General features: G+C 48.4%; 1 protein-coding gene across 1 annotated transcript; it reads left to right on the forward strand.

Annotated features, from left to right (window-relative positions):
• Positions 1 to 22,889, forward strand: LOC106741579 (probable G-protein coupled receptor B0563.6). Its single transcript, XM_014613713.1, has 5 exons — positions 1 to 264; positions 20,581 to 20,730; positions 21,270 to 21,520; positions 21,816 to 22,103; positions 22,586 to 22,889. The coding sequence occupies exons 1-5, from the start codon at positions 57 to 59 to the stop codon at positions 22,835 to 22,837; spliced, it is 1,149 nt and encodes a 382-aa protein (XP_014469199.1). The 5' UTR covers positions 1 to 56; the 3' UTR covers positions 22,838 to 22,889.
• Positions 22,890 to 23,854: the final 965 nt, after the last annotated feature.

The following is a 23,854-nucleotide window of genomic DNA, read 5'->3' on the forward strand; positions in this document are numbered from 1 at the left end:
GCGGCACGGGCAAACTTATCGCGAGTTGTGAGCGGCGCTGAAGAGAGAACGTCAAGATGGTGGACGTGCTCAATATAAGCAACGTCCCGAATATCTGCCTGCTGCCGGACGACATGGAGGATCCTCGCACGCCGGCTTTGAGAAGGATCAGTTACGGTATCGTGATGCCGACCATTTGTTGTCTCGGCATCATCGGCAACATCCTGAATCTCGTCGTTCTCACGAGGAGAAACATGCGCGGCGCCGCTTACATCTACATGAGAGGTGAGCGTTATTTGTCTTTTTCTACGAAGTCTCGCGAGTTTCGACGTTTCCGCGCGCCGAAAAAAAATTCCTCTCGTTCGTCTGCGAACTCCGAATTGAATGACTAAAATATGCCGCGAACTGAATTCGCGTGCAAATTTTTCTTCGGGATTTCCCATGCGGCGTCCTAAGAATATTATTGTAAGATTTATTATAAGATATTTCTTTTCTCGGGATAAAAACAACATGAAAGTTCGAAACGAGGCCGGACAAAATCGAATTATCGGCAACGCGAAAAGCATTATCTCGACGATACGGAAACGAGCTCAGGCTAACGAAAAATGAGTCTGAAGGCAGCCGTTCGCGTTGCCAACGTCTTTTTAGGCGGGCGAGAAGGCTAGGTTGCGCGCTGAAACAAGAGACGACGAGGAAGAGAGGAAGAAGGAGCGGCGCGCCATTAGCAAAGAATAATGTAACACCTTCCAATAAAGTTATTCCATATTTATGTAATATCGGGACAGGAGGCTCGATTGCATTACTTTCCACGGGCGGGTGCATTACCGGACGTGCCCGAGAGTGTCGCATGTTCAAGCACATCGTTAACGTGCGCGCGTCGCCACGTCGGCGATTATCCACAATTTTCCGCGATGAAGTATTCACTTCTCGTAGACTTTAACTTAATACTTTTACGCACAGATTGAAAAAGAGGATATATTAATATAATATAAGGGGAGACAAATATATGATTCCAATACATTTTTTAAATTCCAGTTACCTGGTGCTCAGATAACATTGTGTAGGAGAAACCAAAATGATACACTTTACGCAATATTTGTTCTCTCGTTGTAAATTGAACAATCATAAGCGCGCATGAGCACACGCTTTCATCGGCAGACTTACTTAAGAAAATTTTAAGCACCCTCGACCTTTTCTCGTTTTACTTCTCACTTTTGCTTGCGGAGAAAACACTCCGCCTGGGATCGCGCGAAGAGCGCGTTCGCATTTCGTATCCCGCAGAATCGCTCATCGAGGTATTCTTTGAAAGCACGGGAAACTCGACCGTTACAAAACCGGCACAAAATTGACGGGCTGACTTCTCGGCCGGAAAAAGACGGACATTACTCTCGATTAGCCTCGCGATCGTTACGCTTTCATTCATTTTTCACCGTTTCACTGAAAGCTCATCGCCAGCTATCAATATTAATTGTGGTCTCGACGAACAACAACGCGATAGGGCACGTGCGCGTGACGGAGATCCGTTCGGAAATACACGTGCCGGAGCACATTGCGGAGAGCGTTTTCAGCCTGTCCAGAGTTAAACTGGGCGGCGGATCTCGTCTTACTCCAAAAATAAACAGCGAAATTCCGCTTGGTAATTAACACCGGCGATCCGGGTTAAATTTTCCCCAGTGGCGCGCTTCTATCGAAAATGTGAGCAGCTATGTGCGATGTGATATTTCAATATCGGTTATTACTTAATAATAATAATAATGTTGATTAATCGAGGGAACAGACTATTAAACGGTAGTTTCATCACGTGGTTGAAATTCGGTGCGATATTCGAACAAAAAAAAAAACATCTTTCCTTAAGTTTAACCTCAGGAAAAAAACAAAAACATGTAAAATAATAATAAAATTGTGCAAAATGTGTCAATAATAACATAATTAAACAAGAAAACGGTAAAGATCGCGCGCGCGGGCGAACATTCATGCAGATAAAATTCCTACCTGGTGGCTTGTGCAAACAAACGACAGTGTCGTCTAGTCGTTAGTAAACATTTTTCGAACAAGGTGGCAATAGCACTGTCTCACTCTGTACATACATCATTCAAAATTGAGACTAATTTTTCAGGACGTGAATACATGATTTCACATAGCGAAAGCGTTAACGACGACTGGAATTTGCTCGTCGAACGTTGCACGCGCGTGCAGCACCGACGCGATTTCGTCAGCCGCCGCGCCTTGCTTACAACCAATAAACATCGGGCGTGCGTTCTCTTTGGCAACGACGCGAAAACATCGCCAAATAGACCGACATTTTGGCCACAAGGCCAAAACAATCGCGATTTTCCGCGAGCCTCCAACCAAAATTCCAAGTGCATTACACGACGGTCGCCCCTCGACGGCTCGACAACTCGGCTTATTTTTTCGCGTCGCGCCATTGTTTGTGGCGCGGCCGGTGCCGCCCACGATTTCATCCATTAGCCACATATCGCCCTTAAGTATTAATAGCTTCGCAAAAGAACGATCCGTCGTAGTACTGTCATCGAACCTGTTGCCCCGCGCCGATAGGTGTCGAATAAATTATCCTAAGTGGATTAGCGGGGAATATGTTCGAAGCGAGAGTGGAATTAATTAACTTTGACAAGGCCGGGAACGTTACTTCCGATCGGAAATATCCCGATATTTCCCTGAAGAATGGCTACTTAATATGACTTACGTGTTCTATCAGGATCTACTTTAACACGTTGACTGCCAACTACGTGATATCTCGTAGGTTGTTTACTTGCCCAGGACGCCAACTACGAGTTATCTCGTCGCTTCATTACTTGATTAAATCAAATTGGCTTCTTAGACCAGAATCGTGAAAAGTTCCGTGGCAGTCAACGTGTTAATAACCGTGTCCGATTTCCACTTTTCGAAACAAAGAGAAACGATGGCGTTGCGCTTTTTAAGAACACACACCCCTGTGATCCCCCCCTGATCTTTCGCCGCGTCGAGGTCATGGAACGCAAACACGATAAAATACGCTCGCTCCCTCCCGAAACGGCTAATTTATTTTTCAATGCGGCGAGCACGGTGAAATTGAATCGCATACACACGGCACAGGATACGACAGTCGTTCTCGACGAAAGTCGAAGAGTTTCGAAAACAACAGGTTTTCGGCGTCGATTCGCATTCGCTCCCCGTATCCCGACAAGTTTTCTCCCTTCCCCTACCCACCCTCTTTTCTTTTTCCACATCTCTCTGTCTCTCTCATGACATCCTGCGGATGGAAAATTCGGCGGCTTTTGTGGCGCCGACATCTGCGCTCGTTTCCGGAGCAACAGAGCCAGTGTATTAGAGAGGAAATTACTGGGCAATTGGATTTTGGCACTTTCGTCGCGCCGCATCATTTCGACTGGGATCAGATTCACGACACTTCGGAGGACACGTCCCCGACAGTTTTGACCACCGGGTTCCTTAACACGTTCCATGCCGAGCCAATTTCACACGACTTTCCATTCAGGCCGCGTATGCCACTGGCGTTATGAACTTGGCGAGCCAGCCTGAAGGAAAAGTTCTGCGTGGGCCGCAAACGCGGAACGTGTTAAGGATTAGAGCCGCCAACGGTCGTAACACGTCGCCGCGTATATGTGCCTAGCCGCCGCTTAATTCGCAGCTAGAAAGCCGCGGAATATAGCCCCGAAGCTCTGTGCACACGGAATCGCGCCGTGATAGCGCAAATCCGATTCTAAGTGATTTATGCCGGCACTACTGCGAACTGCGAAAGAGCGCATTGTCTTGCGCGCGTGCTCGCTTCATTTGCCCGGTTCTACTCCGACCTTGAGCTAATTCTTTCGGAGCGCACGTGCTCCTTTCTATCTCGACACGCTGCACTTGTGAACTAACGCATAGAATTTAAATCTCTCGACCAGAGCGCGCTCTTCGAGTTCATCGACAATGAAGAACACGATATTCGCATGTCATTCCTGTTATTTATCAGGACAGAAAAATAACGAGATAATATTGTGATATACGGGATATCACACTTAATTGATAGTATAAATCGAAAAGGCGCGATAAACTGCACGAGGAGATAAGTCGAGGATGTAGGATTACATTTTCTGTTGTTCAAATAAATTGATGTTGAAAATTCACCGGGTACGTGAATTTCATTGTGTTTCGACTTAACGAATTTCGCAGTGGACTATCTTTGGAACAAGACAATTTCGTATATCAATGATCTGCGATACCTGTGTGAAACTACGTGAGAAGAATGTAAGCGCACGACAGTATCGCGTCGTATCAGATACGGAAATCTCTTTGTACGAATTCCGTTTCCGCGAGATCACTTCGTCCCGTCGCCGGGGAAGAAATCCGCCATGGAGAAGCCCGCGAATCCCGGTTTGTCGTTGATTCGATATCGATACTTGAGCGAGTTACCTCGGGAGGTAAGCTGGGCGCGAGAGATCGCGCGAAATTTCCGTTTTACTCGGTTTTCTCGCGCGAGGTGTTGCAAACGCAGCCTTAGGGGTTTACAGGATTAGAGGTCGACAGGGAAGAGCGAGACGGACCGGAGGGATATGGCAGGTCAACGTCGCTCGCTCACTCTGACGCGCTTGGAGCTTCTTCGAAAGGCTCTTACTCTCCTCTCTTGATTTCCTATAGCCGATACATATATATATATATATATGAGCGTGTATGTATTCCGGACTTTAATCGCTTCCCTCGAGTTTCCGCGGCACCGGGCTCAAACGTCCTTGATCCCGGTATCCATCAGGAAACTTGCCAAGCGGCGAGGGAACGCACCGACACACCTCTATCTCTTTCTCTCCCTCGAAAACTCCCATCTACTTTTATAATCGAGTTTATATCAAGATTAATGATTTAACTAACAGTCCGCGAGTATAACGGCTAATCAAACTCCATTCAGGAGTTCCGCTACAAACGCGCAACGGACGCACGGATGAACGAATGGAGTCGTCGCGGATTAATCGCAATTGTCCCGCAATGCGACGTGCAACTTCGTCGATTACAAATTTAATCGATTAGAATTATCCATGATAGGAAACGCTTCTTGTAATTATATTGAGTCTCCGAGTGAATAATCGTAAAATGGAGGATCCGTGCACGGAGAAAAAAAATTTTGGTTGCACCAAAAAGGGAACAACCATGTATATTTTGATGTACATAGTCTATGTTTCTTTTAGAAAAACACGCGTAACGCGTTCATTGAAGGAGAATCGCATTCAGAATATTCAGACTTAAAGAACTCGCACTAGTTGGAGGAGGACGAGAAACATTCTACATTTCGAATTTCAGAAATACATATGCACGTGCGCCCACACACACACACACACACGAGATACGTTAATCCGGATTCGCATGCGCAGGAATGATGGAATAAAATCCTGGCAGTATCTCATTCCTCGCCCGTGTAATTCGAGTCCCGCAGGTCCGGCTATCCTTTATCCCGCTACCAAAAGTAAGAAACTCAAATACCCGTCTACAAAGGAAGAAGCTTCTCGCGAGATCCGACCGCCTTTTATCAAGTCTCGCGTCGGTCTCGCCGCTCTTGAAAACAACACGCATCTCAGTGCTTTATCGGACACTTTGTACACGACACACCATCGAGAGTGGGTTATCGGTAAAAAAAAGAAGCAGAAAAGAGAAACAATTCAATCGGAGCAATCCTTTCTTATAAAAGGGATTTCGTCCGATCAAGAGCTTCCTCGGAGGAAAAAAATATTTACAGAAACCCAACGAGTCCCCTCGTCGATGAATTTTCCAGGACGATGTAGGAGACATTAATCCAGGACCTTCGGGAAACTAAAGGGGAAATCATCCTATTCCGTTGTGCCACTACGTCCGGTAAGCAGAGTTATTCACAGCGACGTACATATGTATGCAACGAGGGAACTCCTCGTCGTCGTTAGAATTCCGAAGAGGTCGATGCCAATCCCGTTAGATAAGTGTACGTACCAGCGTGTGCACTAGTGTCTCTATATCCTCGCGCGACGCTGCTGCTTGGTGGAGCATCAAAATTCTAGTGGCGTCAGATATCAGAGCGAGCACCGGTGACCGTCACAGCGCTCGACGTGTCAAAGGAAGAAAAGAAAGGTGGAGGAGAGGATGTCTTTACGCCCGACGCATGCGTGTGCATCGTCGTGCTGCACAGCACCGCATCGGCCCCGACGCGTATGTAAATAAGCGAGCAGCCCCGACGTGCTCGTCACACGGCGGAGTGCATCGATATGCGCGACGTACGACGCCGAGGAGGATGCAGACCGGGAATAAGGCTGGCTCGCGTAGGGAGGCAACGCTGTGGGCGTAGGGACGTGCCTTTGAGCCTGGAAATATTGCGAATTGCGAGGTATTGGGGCGGAAGAATTTGTGCGTAGGGAAATGCAATTCGAAACGTGCGCGGAAAACAGCGAGGAAACGGCCGTGAGAGCGAGGGCGGATCGTCCGAATCTCTCGCGAGAGGGAGAGGGAGAGAGGAAGTAATCTGTGGAAATGCCTGGTGTCGCTCCACACCGTCAATTTTACGGTCCTCTAATGGCGATGGGAAACATTCGCCGAAGGACATTTGGATACCGTCCGCCAGGTCGCGCGTGCACGATCGCTTCTCGTAATCGCGGAATCCGCGCGACGTTTGCGGCGGTTCTAAGTCGTTTTGCCGCGTGGCGCGACCTTTTATCGGATATGTCGTTTCCCGTTCCTCGATATTCCCGCCGTGACCCACTTCGTTTTCCGCGCCTCGTTTACGAATGCTTCGCACGGCGGATAAGACGGCGTATCCTTCGCGCCTATTGTAGTCGCGACTGAAACGCGCCTTCCGCTCTCGCGAGCCAGATGGAACTCGGCCTTGCGGCCCGCGAAATTATTTCGAGATCGACGTAAACGGGCGATTTACTCGGAATTCGTCACTAAATCTGGGGAATGACGGGAGAACGCCGAGCGCATCGAAATAAGCGGCGACGCGACCAAGAAAACGAACGAATGTTTCCCCGACGAGGTAAACAAGCGCGTTAACGTACTACTCCTTTTCTTGCCCTCTCTGTCTTTCTTGAGAAGCTTGAAACTTGGTTGTTGTCGAACCGTAGGGATTCCGAGGAATTACGGTGAAATCGCGAATCGCGCTGCCGCCCGCCGAAGACAAGAAACAGGTCTCGCTAGCTCATTGTTTTCTTGTCTGGAAAACCTTCTTTGTGATCTGCGTTCATGAGCGATACATCGAGACAGTGCATACACACAGCGAGAGAGACAGCGATGGAATCGCGATCGAGACAAAAGGGGGCGAGTTTGATTATCCCGAACAGGAAGACAATCAGGCTGCCGCGACACGCGCTGGTCAAAGGAATTATCAGGGACGGGACATGTATCAGCTTCAAAGTAATTCCTTTAACATGTCGCACCTGCGCGCACGCAGCTGAATCTATCGCATTTTGAGGTCCCCGAGAAACCTCAGGATTTGCGCACGAAGCAATCGCCCGGCACGAAACGGAGGCTCGAGTTCTCGTCATGCCGAAAGGAGGCCTATTGTTCTTAACTTCGGCGAGCGGTGACAATTTAATGAAAGGATCACATAGGGTCTAGAAAGAAAGGTCACTTTGAATAAAGCGACGCGCCTTTGCTCGATTACACGCGGAAATTGAGGGTATCACCTCGCCAAGATCCAAGTTAGACGTGACGTTCGCGCTAATTAATTCGTTCACACCGCCGGGGCCCCGAACGAAGGAGAAGTTTTCGCGTAACCTAATGAACGTTTTAGAAATTTATCCCTCCGAGAACACCGGGGTCGCGATCTAAAGTGTAATGAAACGATCGAGTTCGACAACTGAGTGAATTTGAACAACAGTCTCAAGCGCAGACTACAATTAAGGGTAGAGGTACCAATACTCGGATATGCATCTGGACACATTCTTGTTGTTTCGATTTTAACTATAAACATCCAAACTTTCGACCATGAATATAGGTATATACACTTAATATTCATTTAATATATACATACATTTATGTTGAAAGTACAAATATTCGTCTTTAAAAACCAAAACAATGAGAACGTCCAGGTTTATGTATTACGTCCGGGTATTGGTATTTTTACCTCAATAAATTCGCACGATCGATGAACGTCAGCACAACTTTCTCGGGATATTTTCTGATTGGATGACAAACAGCACGCAATTCATGCGGAAACGTCAAGAAGGATGATCGCCGCTCCGAAGAAGCACGATAGTGCGACGATCAAGTGGGGAAACTTTCTGTTCGAAAACAGATTTGCGTCATCTGAAAAATTGTTCGCAGGGTCCACCGGAGTAATTACCAAAGTGATGAAGATGTTATCCCGGGAGATACAATATTTGTTAAAGTGGGTAAACCGAAGGGGGATCGAACCGGAGGAAAAGAAATAAAGTTCCCTTTTTCCGTGTTTCGAGCCACGCGATGAATCCGCCATCCGAGAGCGCGTTTCACTCGAGGAAACCGATAAACAGGACTAACGATACCGACAAAGTTTCTTTCTGATGGCTCGAACGAACTTTTCGACTGTTGGAGTTAATCGATCATTTCGCGATACGAACAAAATCCCCGCTGTCATCGTCATCGTAACAGCGAGAGAAAATCGGCTAAATCCGCACAGCTGGACTTGTTACACATCCAAATAACTGAGCGCGGGGCTACTTCGGGCTTTATGAATATTAACGATCGTGCGCGCGTGTACGAGCGCTTCATCTCGTTTTCTCGGGTCGCAGAGTGTATTAACTACCACCGTCCTAAATAACCGAGAGAGAGAGAGAGAGAGAGAACGCTTCGTTTGCGGCGACGTAAATTAAAGCGCGTTGCACAACGCGGGTCTGAGCACGGAAGCGAGATCGCCTCAGCTCGTAATTCGCGATTGCCTATCGTAATTCGTAATCTCCTATCGCGACGTTACGGAGACAACGGATAGCACGTTCGCTGCTCGACCTTACCGGATCGACGTTCGACTGCGCGAAAGGTAGGTCAAGACCGTAATCCTGATACCTCTCATTTCGTAGTCCCCTCCGGTGTTGTACACCGGTGATCGACCCAATGCTTGATAAGGTAATACCAGAGACGCTGGGATATATTATTTCACTGCACTATAGTTAGATAAGGAAGAGGAGGGTCAAAAGTAGCGCGCCTAACAAATTGAGTTGGAGAATCGCGACGAGAACGCGGAGTGTTTATCGCGCGGAAAGCGCGATTTTTCGGAATTTTCGAGCGAGTTTGAGCTTCTTCGAGCGTCTGTAACTTAATTTTCGCGAAGCTTCCCCGGACGTCGCGCGCTCTCTCGCGAGGGAAAATTCGCGGACGCCTTTGGGTCAGGCGCGAGTTTCGTAGTTTTCTTTCAGCTAGTAGATGAGAAAAGGAGTTAGCTCGTCCGCGAGGTTAAAGGATAGTTAAATCTAATAAAATGCAAAGTAAAATAACACTGTGACGTTCAAAGTAATGATTAATGATACTTGAGAAGTGTTCAGAAGGAAAACGAAGTGACGTGAATTTCAAAGTAAGATTCAGAAAATCGCGAAAATTCCGCGCTATGACTCAGGACAAATTCGCATCAGTTAGAAAATCGACAGCGCGATATTATACCTTGCGCAACCCCCGGGAAGGCTTCTCGAAGAGAAATAAAAAAAAAACATATGTAGATCTTAGTTACAGCTTGGGGTCCCCGGATCGCAGTAGATTTTGCAATTTATATGCGACGTGACCGACGTTCGTCTCGGCGTCCGAGAGGCTGCCCGTAGTCACGTATAACAGGTGACTACTCGACGTTGAATAACGCACCGGCCGGATGAAATCGATTCACTCTCTCTCGGAAATCCGTACCATTTTCACGACAGCACGACGGGTCGGACAGCCAATTTGACCGAAGGAAGAGCCGCGGGTGGGCAGCATTCTCACCTCGCTCGCCTCGACGGACCGGAGACAAGAGTGTATCGCTCGATACAGATGTAATTGCGATCGTCGGGCGACTCCCGGCGACTTCTTGAATACTTTCCAACGGAGGAAATCGCGCGGGCGGTTAACGGCAACGGGAATTGAATCTCGACACGATCGAAAATTGCACGTCTCTCTACGCGTTCTTGATGTACAATAAAAATAATAAGTGAGCATCGCCGGATATTTTAGGCGCGATAATTTCAATCTAGCTCTTGTAGCCTGTCGTTCTTATTGGCTGCCCATCACCAGGCCCTTCGCAATATCTTCTTTTGTTTTCGATATCTGTTTACCCTCGGAATTACACGCGGACTTTCTCCTCGTCCTCTCTCCATTTCGCCACCGGCGGAACAACGATAACGCGAGTCCGAAATTCATAAATTCATAGCGCTCGCCGGCAGGACGATGTCGATGCGGATTTAAGCGGATTCGTGGTAGCGCACAATATATTAAGAAACTGCGGTATACCCGGCCCTCCCCATAAATATTCATATCTATACTATCCTACCTTGGTGTCACCGCCGCCTAAGATAATAATTAACAATTCAATTTACTCCGTCATCAGCGGCCGCTTTTTCCCGCCGCGCGCGCGAACCCCGATATCGATAGGGACCAAAGTACTTCGAGAAGCAGTGCGGCTGCTTCAAGCAGCTTCTTACAAAAACGCGCGCTCTTCCCGTGGAATCCGCATTCGAAGGAAACACCAAGACGCAGGTATACGGCTTCGCGAAGGTTACACGAGCTGCATCGCTTCTTGCACTTCGTGCGTGAGAAGCGCATCCCTGATAAAGATCGTTCAACTTCTGCGCGAAAACGAGTCGGAGGGGAACTCTCCGTCTCTCTCCCTTTCTCTCTTTATCTCTATTTCCGCCTGCGAATGCATGCATGCGTGTCCACGGAGGCGAGGGCGATAAGAGCGAGAAATTTCGCGGGGTTTCCGGCTCTTGTTCCATTTTCCCCCGTCTATTTTTTTCCTTCATTTTCGCGCGCATGTGATATCGCGCGCCACACACGCGCGCCACGACGCTTTACGTCCCTCGCGATAAAATCGCGCTGCAATTATCGGGGAACAATTCGGTCCGTGGTGTTCCTCGCCCCTCTTCTCTCTCTCTCTCTCTCTCTCTCTCATTTTTTTTAATATACTACCGTGACACTCTGCGGCACTTTCCAAAGCGCTTAAACAGCTGCAACGTTCGCTTAAGCTGAATATTTGCATGGCGGCGACATCGCGTTTCAGTTGGTGACTAAGGAGATTCAGTGGCCCCGATCTTAAGGTCCGTCGTAAAGTAAGACAACTTGAGATTACAAGGGACAAACGAACGTTTTGCGCCCGTCAGCTCCCTCGTTACCTCCTCTCCGCCCCCCCCTCCCCCTCCCTCTTCACCCACGTTTAACCACCCTACCGAGCGGCCACTTTTTTTCACTGTTTAAAAGCCGCCGTACGAGGTCGTCTGTACGAGGATATATAATCGAAGGCCCATTAACGTCGGAAGGAAAGACAAAAGGGGATTGCGTTCGGCGCGCTATTCCGCGGAACAGACGCACGCCAACGCGCGATAAAAGCAAGCCGGCGTGAGTCGCACGTGCGGCTTTTCTTACTCTCGCATGCATGGCGCGTCAAGGATCGCGAGGCGTTTATTACCGCAGGTGGAACTCGTGGACGGCGAATCTCGCGAATTTACAATCTCGTTAAACGGCTTCGCGAGGAGAAAGTTGCCAAGCGGCTGTCGACAGAGTCGCTCGCGCGAGAGGGAAGTCCAAACGGCGAAAAATTAAAGGGCCCCGCGCGAAAGAGTTCCCACCGTCGTGGAAGTCGCAGAAAAGCGGCTATGAGGCGCGGCTTCCTTGGGAATCCTTGGGAGCTTCGATCGTTCGCGTGGCTCGAAAATCGCGCGACGAAACCGCGCGTAAAATTTGGAGCATCGCGAGACGTTGACTCGCAGCGATCTCTCTCTCTCTCTCTCTCTTTCGAAGTGAAAACACAGTCCCAGATCCCCGAATCGTCCGGGATTTCCGACACACCGGATTCAACTCGACCGCCCTTTTTAATACGATTTGACCCGGTGGCGGCAGGAACGGTATGTTGTTGCCGAAGACGACTGCGTTTTTCTTGACGCGCGCACCCCGAGAACGTACGAGCAACTTTCGCGAGAAAAATACACGCCGCGTAGTCGCGGAACGAGATCCGTCTCGCCGACGGACGTATCCATCTCGGTGTCGCTGAATTTTTTGACGTAACTCCAGCGCGGAGCCCGATTTCACGGCGGATATACGGGTAGCGCGCTGCTTGACTGCGGTGTCCGATTTCCGGTGCGCGATTTAGGACAACGGTTAATCTTCCGGCGAAGTTTCGCCGCTCCGTCGGACGACGTTCGCCCAACTTTTCTGACACCCGGCGCGCACGAGGCGCTCAGTCGCGCCCGTCCCCGCGACGGTCTTTTTTGTTTCGGGAAAACTCCCGACGCTTCGTTCTCGCGGCGCGCCGGCGACACCGCCACTCAATCGGAATTCGCGACCTCCCCCACACACACACACACACATAGTGGACGCCAGACCATGAATCGGATGCTGCCAAACTCGCGGGCGAACTAGATAGCAGCCGACAACTGAACGACGCATAACTTGACTCACGTTTGTTTACGCTCACGGAAATGACGAGCGCGACGACCGTCAGCGACTCCGTTGATCGTTCCGATTGGTATTTTCGCGCAATAAATAGTGTAGATGCAAGCGAATGATTTCTGCGAGATCTCCCATCTTCACTGGAACTTTGCGCCGAAAGGACGGAGGCGCGTAAAGGCTATTCTACAATGGGCGTAAGGCCATAGCCATTTAATTGATGAATCGTAGAATTTTATGTTCTTAAAACGGTGCTGTCTACTAGCTTATTGCAAAATGTGAAACAAATCAGGAAGGAGAAAGTTGGAGCTTTAATGTCTTCCTTTGTTCTGCTTGATCGGCGTAAGGCCGTAAGAAATGAAAGTAATTCATTTTGCTTACACTGAAAAAATTCTTAAAAATTTACTCGTGAAATATAAGGTTCATTTCACGAAAATAAACGTTTATGCAAATACGGCGAAGTGAAGTTTTATTCCCAGTAACCAATTAATAAGAAAACTGAAGTATATTTCGCAAACATATATATTCCGTCAAATTGTTTACTAATCAATAAATATCGAGGAAAATGTCAGGAGAAATATTTACATTTGGACAGACTTCCAGCCATTGTAGAAGGGGCTTTCGATATCGAATCGCGCAAATTAACCTGAATGCAGCCCTGGTCCTCAGATAGATCCGGGAATAAATATCTTGAGACTCATTAAGAATAAAGTCAGTCCGGCGGATATACCGGCGGCTGAAGCGAATCCTGAAGATAAAACGTAAACCTCTCGCCGAGCTTTTTACTTCCCGGTAAGAAGATATAAAAGTAAAGTTTGCACGAAGTTAGATCCAATGCGCGAGAGCTCGGCATCGCGTGCCGCCGTCGAGTCGTACAATATTATTCGCGAGTGTATCCGCCCCGCGCGCGCGTCACGAGTAATAAGGGACAAACGACGCTACAATATTTCATCAAACTTTTCCTTTGTATATGGGACGCAATAAAACGAGCCCCACCCCGGCCGAGTTTGTAAACCTGCGAACGGAGTAAATTGAACGCCGTAAACGTAGCGTCGTCGGCGGCGGTGGCAACGGCGACGTCCCGGAATCCCGGATATGGATAACGATTTAATTCCTTTCGCACTGGAGAGTCTATTCCCGGCGGAAGGCCTCGCATTCGCGGAGAGTTCCTCCGGGGGGTGCCGCGCAGTAAAAAGGATAACGAGGACCGCCGGCGCGGAGAATGCACTTTGTATGCAAACGCACGGGGAATGGTCGTTAATTCCCCGGCACCGAACGAACCGAGCAGCTATCTTCTCAGATAACCCCTCGTTATGCCGAGTGACTAGTTAAAACTTGTGCTCGGTCGTCGAGCGCGATTCCGTTCCGCGAGCGGTCGCATTGGCGCACCGAGTGCGCCGCTTGATTAATCTATCACCGATCTCTCGTTTACCTTGAACTTTTTTCCGGCCCCCGAGGATGACCGAATCATATGATTTTACGTGCGCGATGGGGCATTCGATGAATGAAAGCTGCGGGAGATCACTCACTCACGATCTTTTGTACGGCACGTTGCCTCGACAACTGGGAAAGATTAAGGGGATTTACTTCGTAAAATTTCATACTATTTCTCTCCTCGACATTTTCCGCTTCGTGTAGCTACGTACATTCGTTCGAGGCGGACGCGAGCAAAGCGAGCGCGGCGCACGTAGTACGTCAACACGCCCAATCGCGTTTCCTTGATTCGCGACCGCTCGGGATTCAAACTGCAGGCGAGCGAGCGCCGACGTGAACGAAAGGAGAGTTATTGTAATCCTTCGCGCGTCTATCTATCTGAGGACACGATTCCGTCGAACGCTCGGAATTTCGCGCGATATGCGCGGCGATGCGCGACCGTTATTTCCCCGGAGAGATGCGTGTCGGGGACACACGTGCGAATTAAATCCTATCACGGCGCGAACACAGCTTCTTCGCGAAGAAGCAGCAGTGTATCAACGCGCGAGACGTTGACTCGCTTTTCCGCCCTTGCCGCTCGCAATCCCTATGACCGACGAGTCGGGATCCTGAAACAGCCAACGCCTCCCGATCTGAATCGATCGCTCTCGATCGGTTTCCTCCGCCGCAGGAAACTCCTTTCATCATCTTCGAAGAAAGCCTCTCTATCTCTTTCGCGAAATAACGTGGATACCCCCGTTTACTTTCCGCGCGAGACAATTTATTCGACAGCGAGATCTGCGGCGGACGACGCCACCGACTGTCTTCGTTAATCCGCGAGAGCTTTGTCTACGTCCGGAATACAAACGGCGGTTAAAGACGACGATGATCGCGAGAATTCCGAGGAATCCCCCGCGCGAATTTCTCCGCTCGTGCGAACGTCGCTGGTGTCGTGAAGGGCCCTCTTTTCGTTGTCCTCGTGCCACGATATTACCACGGAGTGGCTCATTACCGAACGTGCGATATATTGCGCCCATCCTCGTGCCTACCATTTCTGGTCGTTATGAGTTTCCAACGTCGGGTCACTGGCACGGTTTCAAACGGATCTGGAACCTTTTCGCGTTTCGTTCTTCGACCAAGTCTTCTCCGCTCGAGCCGTCCGCTAATAAATTTCATAGACCGCGGCGAAACGACAGCAGAAGCTAGCCGTTATCTCGATTTGATTCAACCCTCAACAGGTCTCCCTTCGTTTCACGAGCGCTTGATCGCGAACTTTACGATTCGACTACCCACGCGAATCTTAATTTCTCGCTTCGACGACCCGACGATCGTTAGGTAAGCGTTTTGTTCTCTTCCATTGTAAAAAAAGATTAGTGGAGGACAACTCGAGTAGAGTTAAATGAATTCAACTTCAGGGTTGTATATGACCAATTAAATATCGCAGTTTTTTCGGTAAAATTTTGATACTCTTTCATTCTCGATCGCTGTCTTACGGTAGGCTTGCAAAAGTCAACTAAGACCGAGTCTCCGACGTTTCTCTCGCGACGTCCTCGCGACACGAGAAACGTCGTGAGCGATTTCGTGACCGGCATTCGGAGATACAGCTTCGGAAGGAAAGATTCTCAAGATAGCCTGAACCGCGAGGCCACAATGGACAGAATTAAATGCTCGCCCACGACAAGTGATCGCTCAACCGCTTCGCTACCTGTAACTACAATCGCTGCCGACAAGCGGCTTTCTCCTCGATAAAAAATACGCGAGGCAGGCAACAGGTGTAAAATTCGCACGTCTCGGTCGAAGATCGAAATTAATTTCCGAACGAGAGGTCAGAAGAAATCGCTTCTCTCTCTCTCTCTCTCTCTTCTTCTCTCTCTGAAATAGTTTAATTTGCAAAATATTTCGTGAAGAGTGTAATCTTCCGACTATCAAATATCAAATATTAACAATTTCACGTTGCCCGGGAACTGCGGAATTTCGCGTCACAAATGATTAGTACGTTCCATTATATTCCGACGAAATTGAATTTTCAGATTAATTGGAAGATCGCCGAGAGACGTGCGATATAGCTATTGTTTCAGGATATTTACCCGGGCGTTTATTAACTCGCGGGATGAACGGGTGCAGATGCGCCGCGCCGAGAGACACGGGCAAAGTCGGTAAAGTATGGGACATACGTCGAGCGCCCGCGAAAGTAATGGGAACTTCGTATTACGCGCGTTTTTCAACAGGTGGTGCACGAACGTTGGCAGTGTGACGCGATGAACACACGGCAAGACGTATGCGCCGAATGCGGGAAAACGCTCTGCTAAATTCAACATCTGGCACCTGCGCTGCCGTTTGCCGCCGCCCGCGGGTTCGGCGATATTTTTCCGACGCGTGACGTAATTCGATAAAGCTACGTGTCCCCCGCGAATGCGACTCCTGCGAGTTAAACCGACTCGCAAATTTACTCGCGCGAGGCAATCACTGTCGGGTGTCTCGGTTCGTTCGTTGCGAATCCGCGTTTCATCGATTTTCGCTCTTCACAGACAGGATTTGCATAAGGATCCTTATCGTCGGCATCTCTGAGAAGAAAAATATTGTCAATCTCTCATCGATAATTAATTCTCACGAAGAACGCGTGACAATGAACGCTGCCTCGATGCGATCTCATTTCCGCAAGTAACATTCGCAACCTCTAACTTATCCAATTCGCGACACGCAAACATACGTGCACGCTCATATGCGCTCTCTCGACGCGAAGGAACGACAAATTAACGCGCGGAAACAGACGCTTTTACGGAGTTAAAAGCGGCCGTGCACGGACGCGCGGCATCATCGGCGTACCGTTTCGCGTAGACGCGGACCTTGACAAATGGACGCTGCAGCTGGCTTTTCTCTCGGGATTTCGATAAATTAAACATGCCAGGAGAGGACACGATTTGTAAAACGTCGCCGCGGGATGCCGGGCAACAACGTCGCAAGACATCGCGACATTTTTCTTCGCTAGCCTCCCTCGTGTTCGTCGACACGCGCGCATGCATGTGCAGTTACATGCATGTACGCGCGCAAGACCGGACAATGCGACGAGGACGTGAGGTATTAACCTGGCGCATCGCGATGATGACACGGCGCATCGCGTCGCGTGACGCAGGCAACATCGGGAGAATCTTCAACGCGCAACTGCTATGCGCGTAAAGTCGAGAGGGCGATCGCGAAGAAATCGTCTCGCCTCGTCCAGCGTGTTTGGGAGTAATTAGCGGAAACAACTCGCTGTCAATTACCGCTGCGAAGCGCTGAACGTGGTAGTGAAGGACGCCCCGAGTGACGACAGATTACTGATATTCCGGCCTGACAGAGGATGGCCGGTCCGATTCATCGTTTCGCGTTACGACTGAGAGAAAACGAAAATAAAAGAAAGAGAGAACTTTGATCATCGCAAATCGGCGAAGCCGCGCGTGTAACTTCCGAGGCAAGAAAGCCGACATATTTTCCGCCCGATCTTCCTTCCGAAGGGACATCGTCAAAATTCCTCAGACCTACGTGCGCGCCGCAGAACATAAGAATATCTACGCCGGTATATTCAGACCCGGATTTCTCTTTCGCCCGGTTACTTTTCCAATCAGAATTTTACGAGTCCGTCGGCATTTTCATGCCCCTCCCCTCTTTCGCTCTCGTATCGCAGCGTATCGGACAGCGAATCGACGGATCGGATACAGAGAAGAAGAAAACATCGGGGAATCGGCCAATCAGCGTTATAGGGTTTGGTAAACGAACCGTGACCCTAAAATGAATCACTAACACATTAATTTCCATCGCTGTGCTGCGTGGGTTAACGAGCTCGACGCCCTCATCCGCTCGTCGCCTCCAGAAAAATGGAAAGCGCGAATCAGCCGTGGCGAGAGTCAGCAAGCGGCTGTATACCTTGTACGTAACAAGGGATAAGTCGGAAATAACGATAATTTGAAGTATCACATTCGTACGATGAACAAAGAGAAGAGAGAACAGGCCGCAGTATATTATTTATAACACGTACACATATATGCGTGGCATAAATAATTATTGCGTGAATGTCAATTCTTCGATTTGCAATCATACTCGCTGAATTGTACGGCACAACTTTTGCGATCCTATTCTGGTAGAAATTTACTTCCTCGAAGAACATCTCGTGACGTTACGTGCTAAAAGAAAAAGTGCAGTCTTATGACTCATATAATCGCGCGATTTACGGCTGTAGCTTGACCAAGAAGGACGCAACAAAGCGTTAATCTGAAGAAAAGCGACGAAGCGAGCGGGAGGGATCGAAATCCGTCGGCAAGAAGTGCTCGGTGCCGCCGCTGTTCGTCGATTCGCGCCAACTGCTCGGCGGGGTTAATAAAACTGAACTACTTCCTCGCGGCCGTCCGCTGACGGACGACCGATGGGCGGCGAGGAATCGTAATTTAAATGGAAAAATGTAATTTCGCCTTAATAGGGAGAGCCGCGGCGTAAAAAGTTTTACGAGCTTCTACGACGCGTCGTCGTGTAGTCAAACGGAAAACTCGACTTCCATTCGCGCGACATTAGCCAATTTCCGGGGCTCTCGCACGACTTTCATATTCTGACGGGCGTGTATCGCGCGCTTTAATAAACTTGGAGGCAAAGACCCGACGGAACTTTTCCCTCGTAATTAAAGTGACTGTCGTTCTGTCACTGCCGGGCGAGACACGTTCAAAGAGAGATCCTCGAGAAGTCCGCGGAAGCGAGCCGGTTGGTAAAGGAGGTATCGACTCTGACGAGCTCAGGGGTTGCAACTACCCCGTGGTTGTCGTCGTCGACTCCGTTATCACCGACCAAGAAAATCCTCGTGTTACCGGCGAGTGAAAACGTGCGACTGACGAACCAGCGTCTAATTCTTTTCTTTCTTTTACTCTTTTTTTAATGAAGCGAACTAATTAAAACACACTCACGATATTTTCAAATTCTATCAATCCTTAAGTAGATCTTTTTAATTAATAAATTTAGTTTTACCACGTTGATATAAATTCGGTTACTGAATTTATTTCATTTCGTCCGAATTTCCTCAAAGCTTTCTCTTGCTCCAGAGATTTCTGTTTAATAATAAAATTTATCAATCGAAATTGATATAAGCAATGGATCTCTTAACTGAGACGCAAACCCTATTCAGCCGAGATGCGAACCCGTTGAGAGCAACTGGTCTTTTCGCGAAACCGCTAGATTGTACCAGGCAGCCCGTTTAGCGCGTTGATCTTAGTTGCATTTACCGATCTAATAGATCGAGCTATTATTGTAAAGTGACTGTCCGAAGTCTCGAACCGGCACCATCTTTGATGAAAAATCGAAGCCCTAATACGACGCAAAGGCAAGATCGGACGACTTTTTATCCGAAAATAATTTGACTCAACGTTATGTCAGAAAAGTTTTTAAATAGTACGACTTTCAATGATGGGTCTGCAGAGGAGCTATGAAATATTATTAAAAACAATTCATTAGATATCGAATAGTCTTGAAGAAGGTTAAAAATTAATTGATCATTCCCAGACATTGATTTTTTTTCTCAACCTACAACCCTACCGACATGTCTCTCGAGCTCACCGGCGGCTGGGAGCTTGTAAGCAGACAGCGCGATAAAAGCGATGGTTGATAAAATTGCATCTGTTAGTTTGTGCGCATCGCACATTGATCGAAGGTAATCCCGTGAATAACAACTAGTTCACGAAAAAAAAAAAAAAAATGATATGAATAATAAGTTTTGCATATATTTTAAGCGTATCTGTCTGACAATTATTAAATAACGACAATGTAAATTTTTATCCGAATATTTCCTGCTGAACTTCAACTGTTCGAAGTGTAAAAAAGAAAATTGCTTTCTTTCGAAGCGGTGAGTCCTTTCTTAAATATATTCAGAAAAGTTTCCACCGGAGTCATTTTTTATGCATTCGCGCGTGAATTAAAGCGTGTAAACAATTTTGTAGGCAATATGCAATCGCGAACGACACGGGATCGAGAGTGCGACGCTAACATCTAATTGCGCCCGGGAAATTCTACAGAACGGTAAATACAGGGTGTTAATTGGTGTCAATGGGCGGCGTAAAAGCTCGTAATACGAGACGAGATGAAGAGTGAGAGAGATAGAGATAGAAACGCTAAAGCTGACCGCGCGAAAACACAGTCAACTCATGGAAATTGGCAAAAAGTACGTATCCCATTTCGATTGCCTGCAACCGCGCGACCAATTGACGAAATCGAAACGAACCGATAGTGCTAACAATTAATTAATAACTGAGCGAAACGTGCGTGCCTGTGGAAAACAAACAGGAACATGGTATTCAAGATCGTGAGAGAGAAAGAGAGAGAGAGAGAGATTATAATCGAGTATCCCGGAATAGATCCTGAAGAGCGATTTAATCTTATTTCTGTCACCCTACGAACACGGAGTGCGAGAGAGGAAAAGAGGGGAGGAAAGGAGCCCCGAAGGCGAGGTGGAATGAAAAATTCCCCGGCGGCAGGAATATCCCGGGAAGTTGCGGAATGATTAAGTGAATCGCGCCGCCACGTTCGCCCGGCTGTTCCGGGTTTATGAAATCGAGTTAACTCGCTCAGTCCCCCGTCTTATTTTTCCTTATCCGACTATCCTCCGCTTAACACTTTTTGTTGCAGGTTACTCCGCGGCGGCACTCCTCGCGATCCTCTTCTGCATCCCCTTCGCACTCAGGGTGCTCATCCACAAGGAGACGGGAGGATGGAGCAGTTGGCTGCAAGCCTTCTACCACGTTCACCTCGAGCTCTTTCTCGGCAACGGCTGCCTCGGTACGCGCGACGAAACAATGTCGCTTTACATGGAAAAGCCGCGGGATTCCACATTCTCGTAGAGAAAATTCGAGACCGCGGACTCTCTCCTCCTACGTGTCGCCTCCACGCCGTTAACGCCGTTTTCTCTCTCGGAAACGGCTGATACGATGATTCATGCCGAGGGAATGAATTTATCCGCCCCCCTTACCCGGAATTCCGTGCGCGGGAAGAAATAGAAGATGCTCGAGAGTTCGCGTTTGCGATGGCAAACTTCGGCTACTTCGTATCTCGCGCTGGGCACTTATAAGTTACGACGATGATAGCGATTAGAAGTTTGCTCCGATGTAGCTGAAAGAGGCGCGTTCGGGCAAACGGCTCGAATTGCGAGGTCACTTTGCGTAAACGGGATGAGTTGCGAGAATCTTCTGGTTTTTTATTTTTCTCTATCTTATAACGAGTACGAAAACGCGGGACGAAGAGAGACAGAGGAGAGAAGAGCTTTTAAGGTCGACTCGTATAACGCATTTGAGGGATATAGAGGTTAATTGTATGCACAGGGGTTGGAGTAATGATGCTTCTGGCATTGACAGTGGAGCGTTACGTGAGCGTCTGTCATCCCGGACAACACACGCGTCCACTCTGTGGACCCCCTCACCTAACAGTGGTGCTCATACCCTTGGCTACATTTCTCGTTTATCTGCCGAGCGTATTTCGGGATGAAATTACGACCTGTCTGCTGGCGCCCGGTAGCCCCCTAATCTACCAGAAGAGAGAGAATCAGTCGTTTCTCAACTCGTGGTACTATCAGGTAATTTGTGCTCTTTACGCGGGCGCGTTGCTCTTTCGTAGTCGTAAAAAACGCATATCTCGAAGCCGTAACGTTATGCGAAAACTTTCCCGGGAACTAATTGCCGATAAAAGTGTGAATACCAGTGCTACCAAACCTTCCATTAGCCGTAAACTGCCAAAAACAATCTGACATTCAAATCGAGGGCGAGGTCGCGAATCGTTCGGGCGTTTTATATATTTAATTATGCATCCCTGTTTACGGTCTTAAAACGTTACCTCACTTCTCTTCGCGTGACGCGCAAATGTATTTTCAGGTATATAAAGTGGCGCTGGAAATGGTTTTTAAAGTGGCGCCGACGATCCTACTTGCGGGATTCAATCTGAGGATAATGATAGTGTACAGGAGGTCCTGCGAACGACGTCGAAGAATGACTTTATCGAGGACCGTCAGCAATGACGAGGATCCCAGAACTTTCGCCGAGGAACGAAGACTTATTCTGCTTTTAGGTAGCACCAGTATCCTGTTTCTAGTCTGCGTTAGTCCTATGGTTATCTTGAACGTCACTCTCAGCGAGAGTAATCTCAGCCACTATCCTTACCAGGTAACGAGACACGTATTACAAATTTTATACCATGTACAATTTATGATTTTCGTACGCGCGTAGTGTCGCGAATTCACGAAGAAATTCCGCTTCTACTCGAACATCTAACAAAATAGATAATCAAATCGCACATTGAAAAAAGGATTCGGCAACAATTACCAAGATTTATAATATATTTATATTTATGTATTTATAACCAAACAATTTAATTAAAACTTGGCAATCGTTATCCGATCTTTTCTTCAGTAAATACCGAAAATAAAAAGTCTAAATCTGCTCCTCCGTTTTTTGTCTTGGTTCTTCACACGTTTCGTCTTTTCGTTATATCGAAAGAATCGAGTCGTTTGGACGAATCCGCTCGGCGTCACGTGCGATTCTCCTTGATCGACCGATTCGATTATTCTCGCGCATCCTCCCGCGCCTAATTCCCCGACTCTCATCAATTATGAATCCGTCCATTAATTCGCCGCACTCGGTTGCAGGTGTTCCGAGCGTTGGCCAATCTGCTGGAGGTGATCTATTACTCGATCACGTTTTACATTTACTGCCTTTTCTCCGAGGACTTCCGCAACACTCTGATACGCACTTTGCAATGGCCGTGGGTCAAGAACGAGCAGGGTGGCAGGGGGCTGCCTATGAAGCGTTCTCCGATACCGAGACCGACGACTACGACGACGACTCCGCCGACCACCGCGGTCGCAACCCCCGGACATCTGGCTCGTGCTAGTGTTTAACGCGGATTTTTTGCCGTCGGTCCCGGCGTCAGTCGCCACTCGGTCGTTGACCATGCTGGGCAAAAAGAGACATGAATCTAGTGCGTGAAACCCGTGCACTGCAAAACCGTAAATGTCGGTGCAAATCAATTGTAAGGGCGTGAACTCTGTAAAATAGCCGAATATCCGGACGACATACGAAAAGAGAAGAGAAAGAAAAAGAGTATCGATCACACACAGAGACGAATAGTCTCGCTCACTCGGGCTTGAGACCGACGACAAAGTGTATGTATGTATGTATGCACGACGATATGTAGATTTTCGAAAATCCCCGGCGGTGTTCGTTCTCTCCTGTTTCTCTCGGTGAGCGAAATAATTACAGCGGGGGAAAACATCGAGCTACACGCGCCATCAATTTTCCGCACTCCGCGAATCTTACGGGCACGTTCGCGGAACAAGTATCCGAACTATGCATATTCCGTGCACCGGCGAACTCGAGAATAGTTGCAGACTGCCTTCAGAAAGCAGCCACATCCCTACGAAACAACATTCTTGCGTACTAGCGGATAAAGCCGGGCGTGTCTGCATGTAGCTGCCGCTAAAGTTCAACCTCCGACTATTCCGAGGTTCAAATCGACCGAGCCGATTAAATAGTTAATATACGAATATTTCCCTCAGACGCACTTGCGAAGGGACGAGGGAATGAACGAGCGAGCGACACGGGTTTCAGCTGGCGATCGCGTAGGGATCATCGCGAGCGTAACTCGCGCGAGTTATCGCGACGAATTCTCGAAACAATGACAAAAGTACATAAAGAGGCAAGGGATTTTGTGTAAGCCGTCACTGGAGATCCCATGGGACTCTTTCGCGCTCTAAAGTACAAGCTGGGAAAGTTTCTCGCGGCGTACGCCGGTGATCGAGTTCGCACTGAAAGCCGGGGCGGAAGGTGAGGAAAAAGATGCAGACGAGAGAAGGAGAGAAACGAACGACGGCCGGAAAAGAAATGCCGCGGTGAGAGCTACAGCAGTGCGTCCGTTT

The sequence above is a fragment of the Dinoponera quadriceps genome, unplaced genomic scaffold, assembly GCF_001313825.1.
Source record: "Dinoponera quadriceps isolate SergipeBrazil2010 unplaced genomic scaffold, ASM131382v1 scaffold586, whole genome shotgun sequence".
Lineage (NCBI taxonomy): Eukaryota > Metazoa > Arthropoda > Insecta > Hymenoptera > Formicidae > Dinoponera > Dinoponera quadriceps.

What these genes read in the sequence shown, in the direction of transcription:
- LOC106741579 (XM_014613713.1), top strand. Translation starts at nt 57, where the DNA reads ATGGTGGACGTGCTCAATATAAGCAACGTCCCGAATATCTGCCTGCTG. An exon ending in CGCTTACATCTACATGAGAG is followed by an intron (nt 265 to 20,580) that starts GTGAGCGTTATT and finishes TTTTTGTTGCAG; the next exon opens with GTTACTCCGCGGCGGCACTC. An exon ending in TCAGCCACTATCCTTACCAG is followed by an intron (nt 22,104 to 22,585) that starts GTAACGAGACAC and finishes ACTCGGTTGCAG; the next exon opens with GTGTTCCGAGCGTTGGCCAA.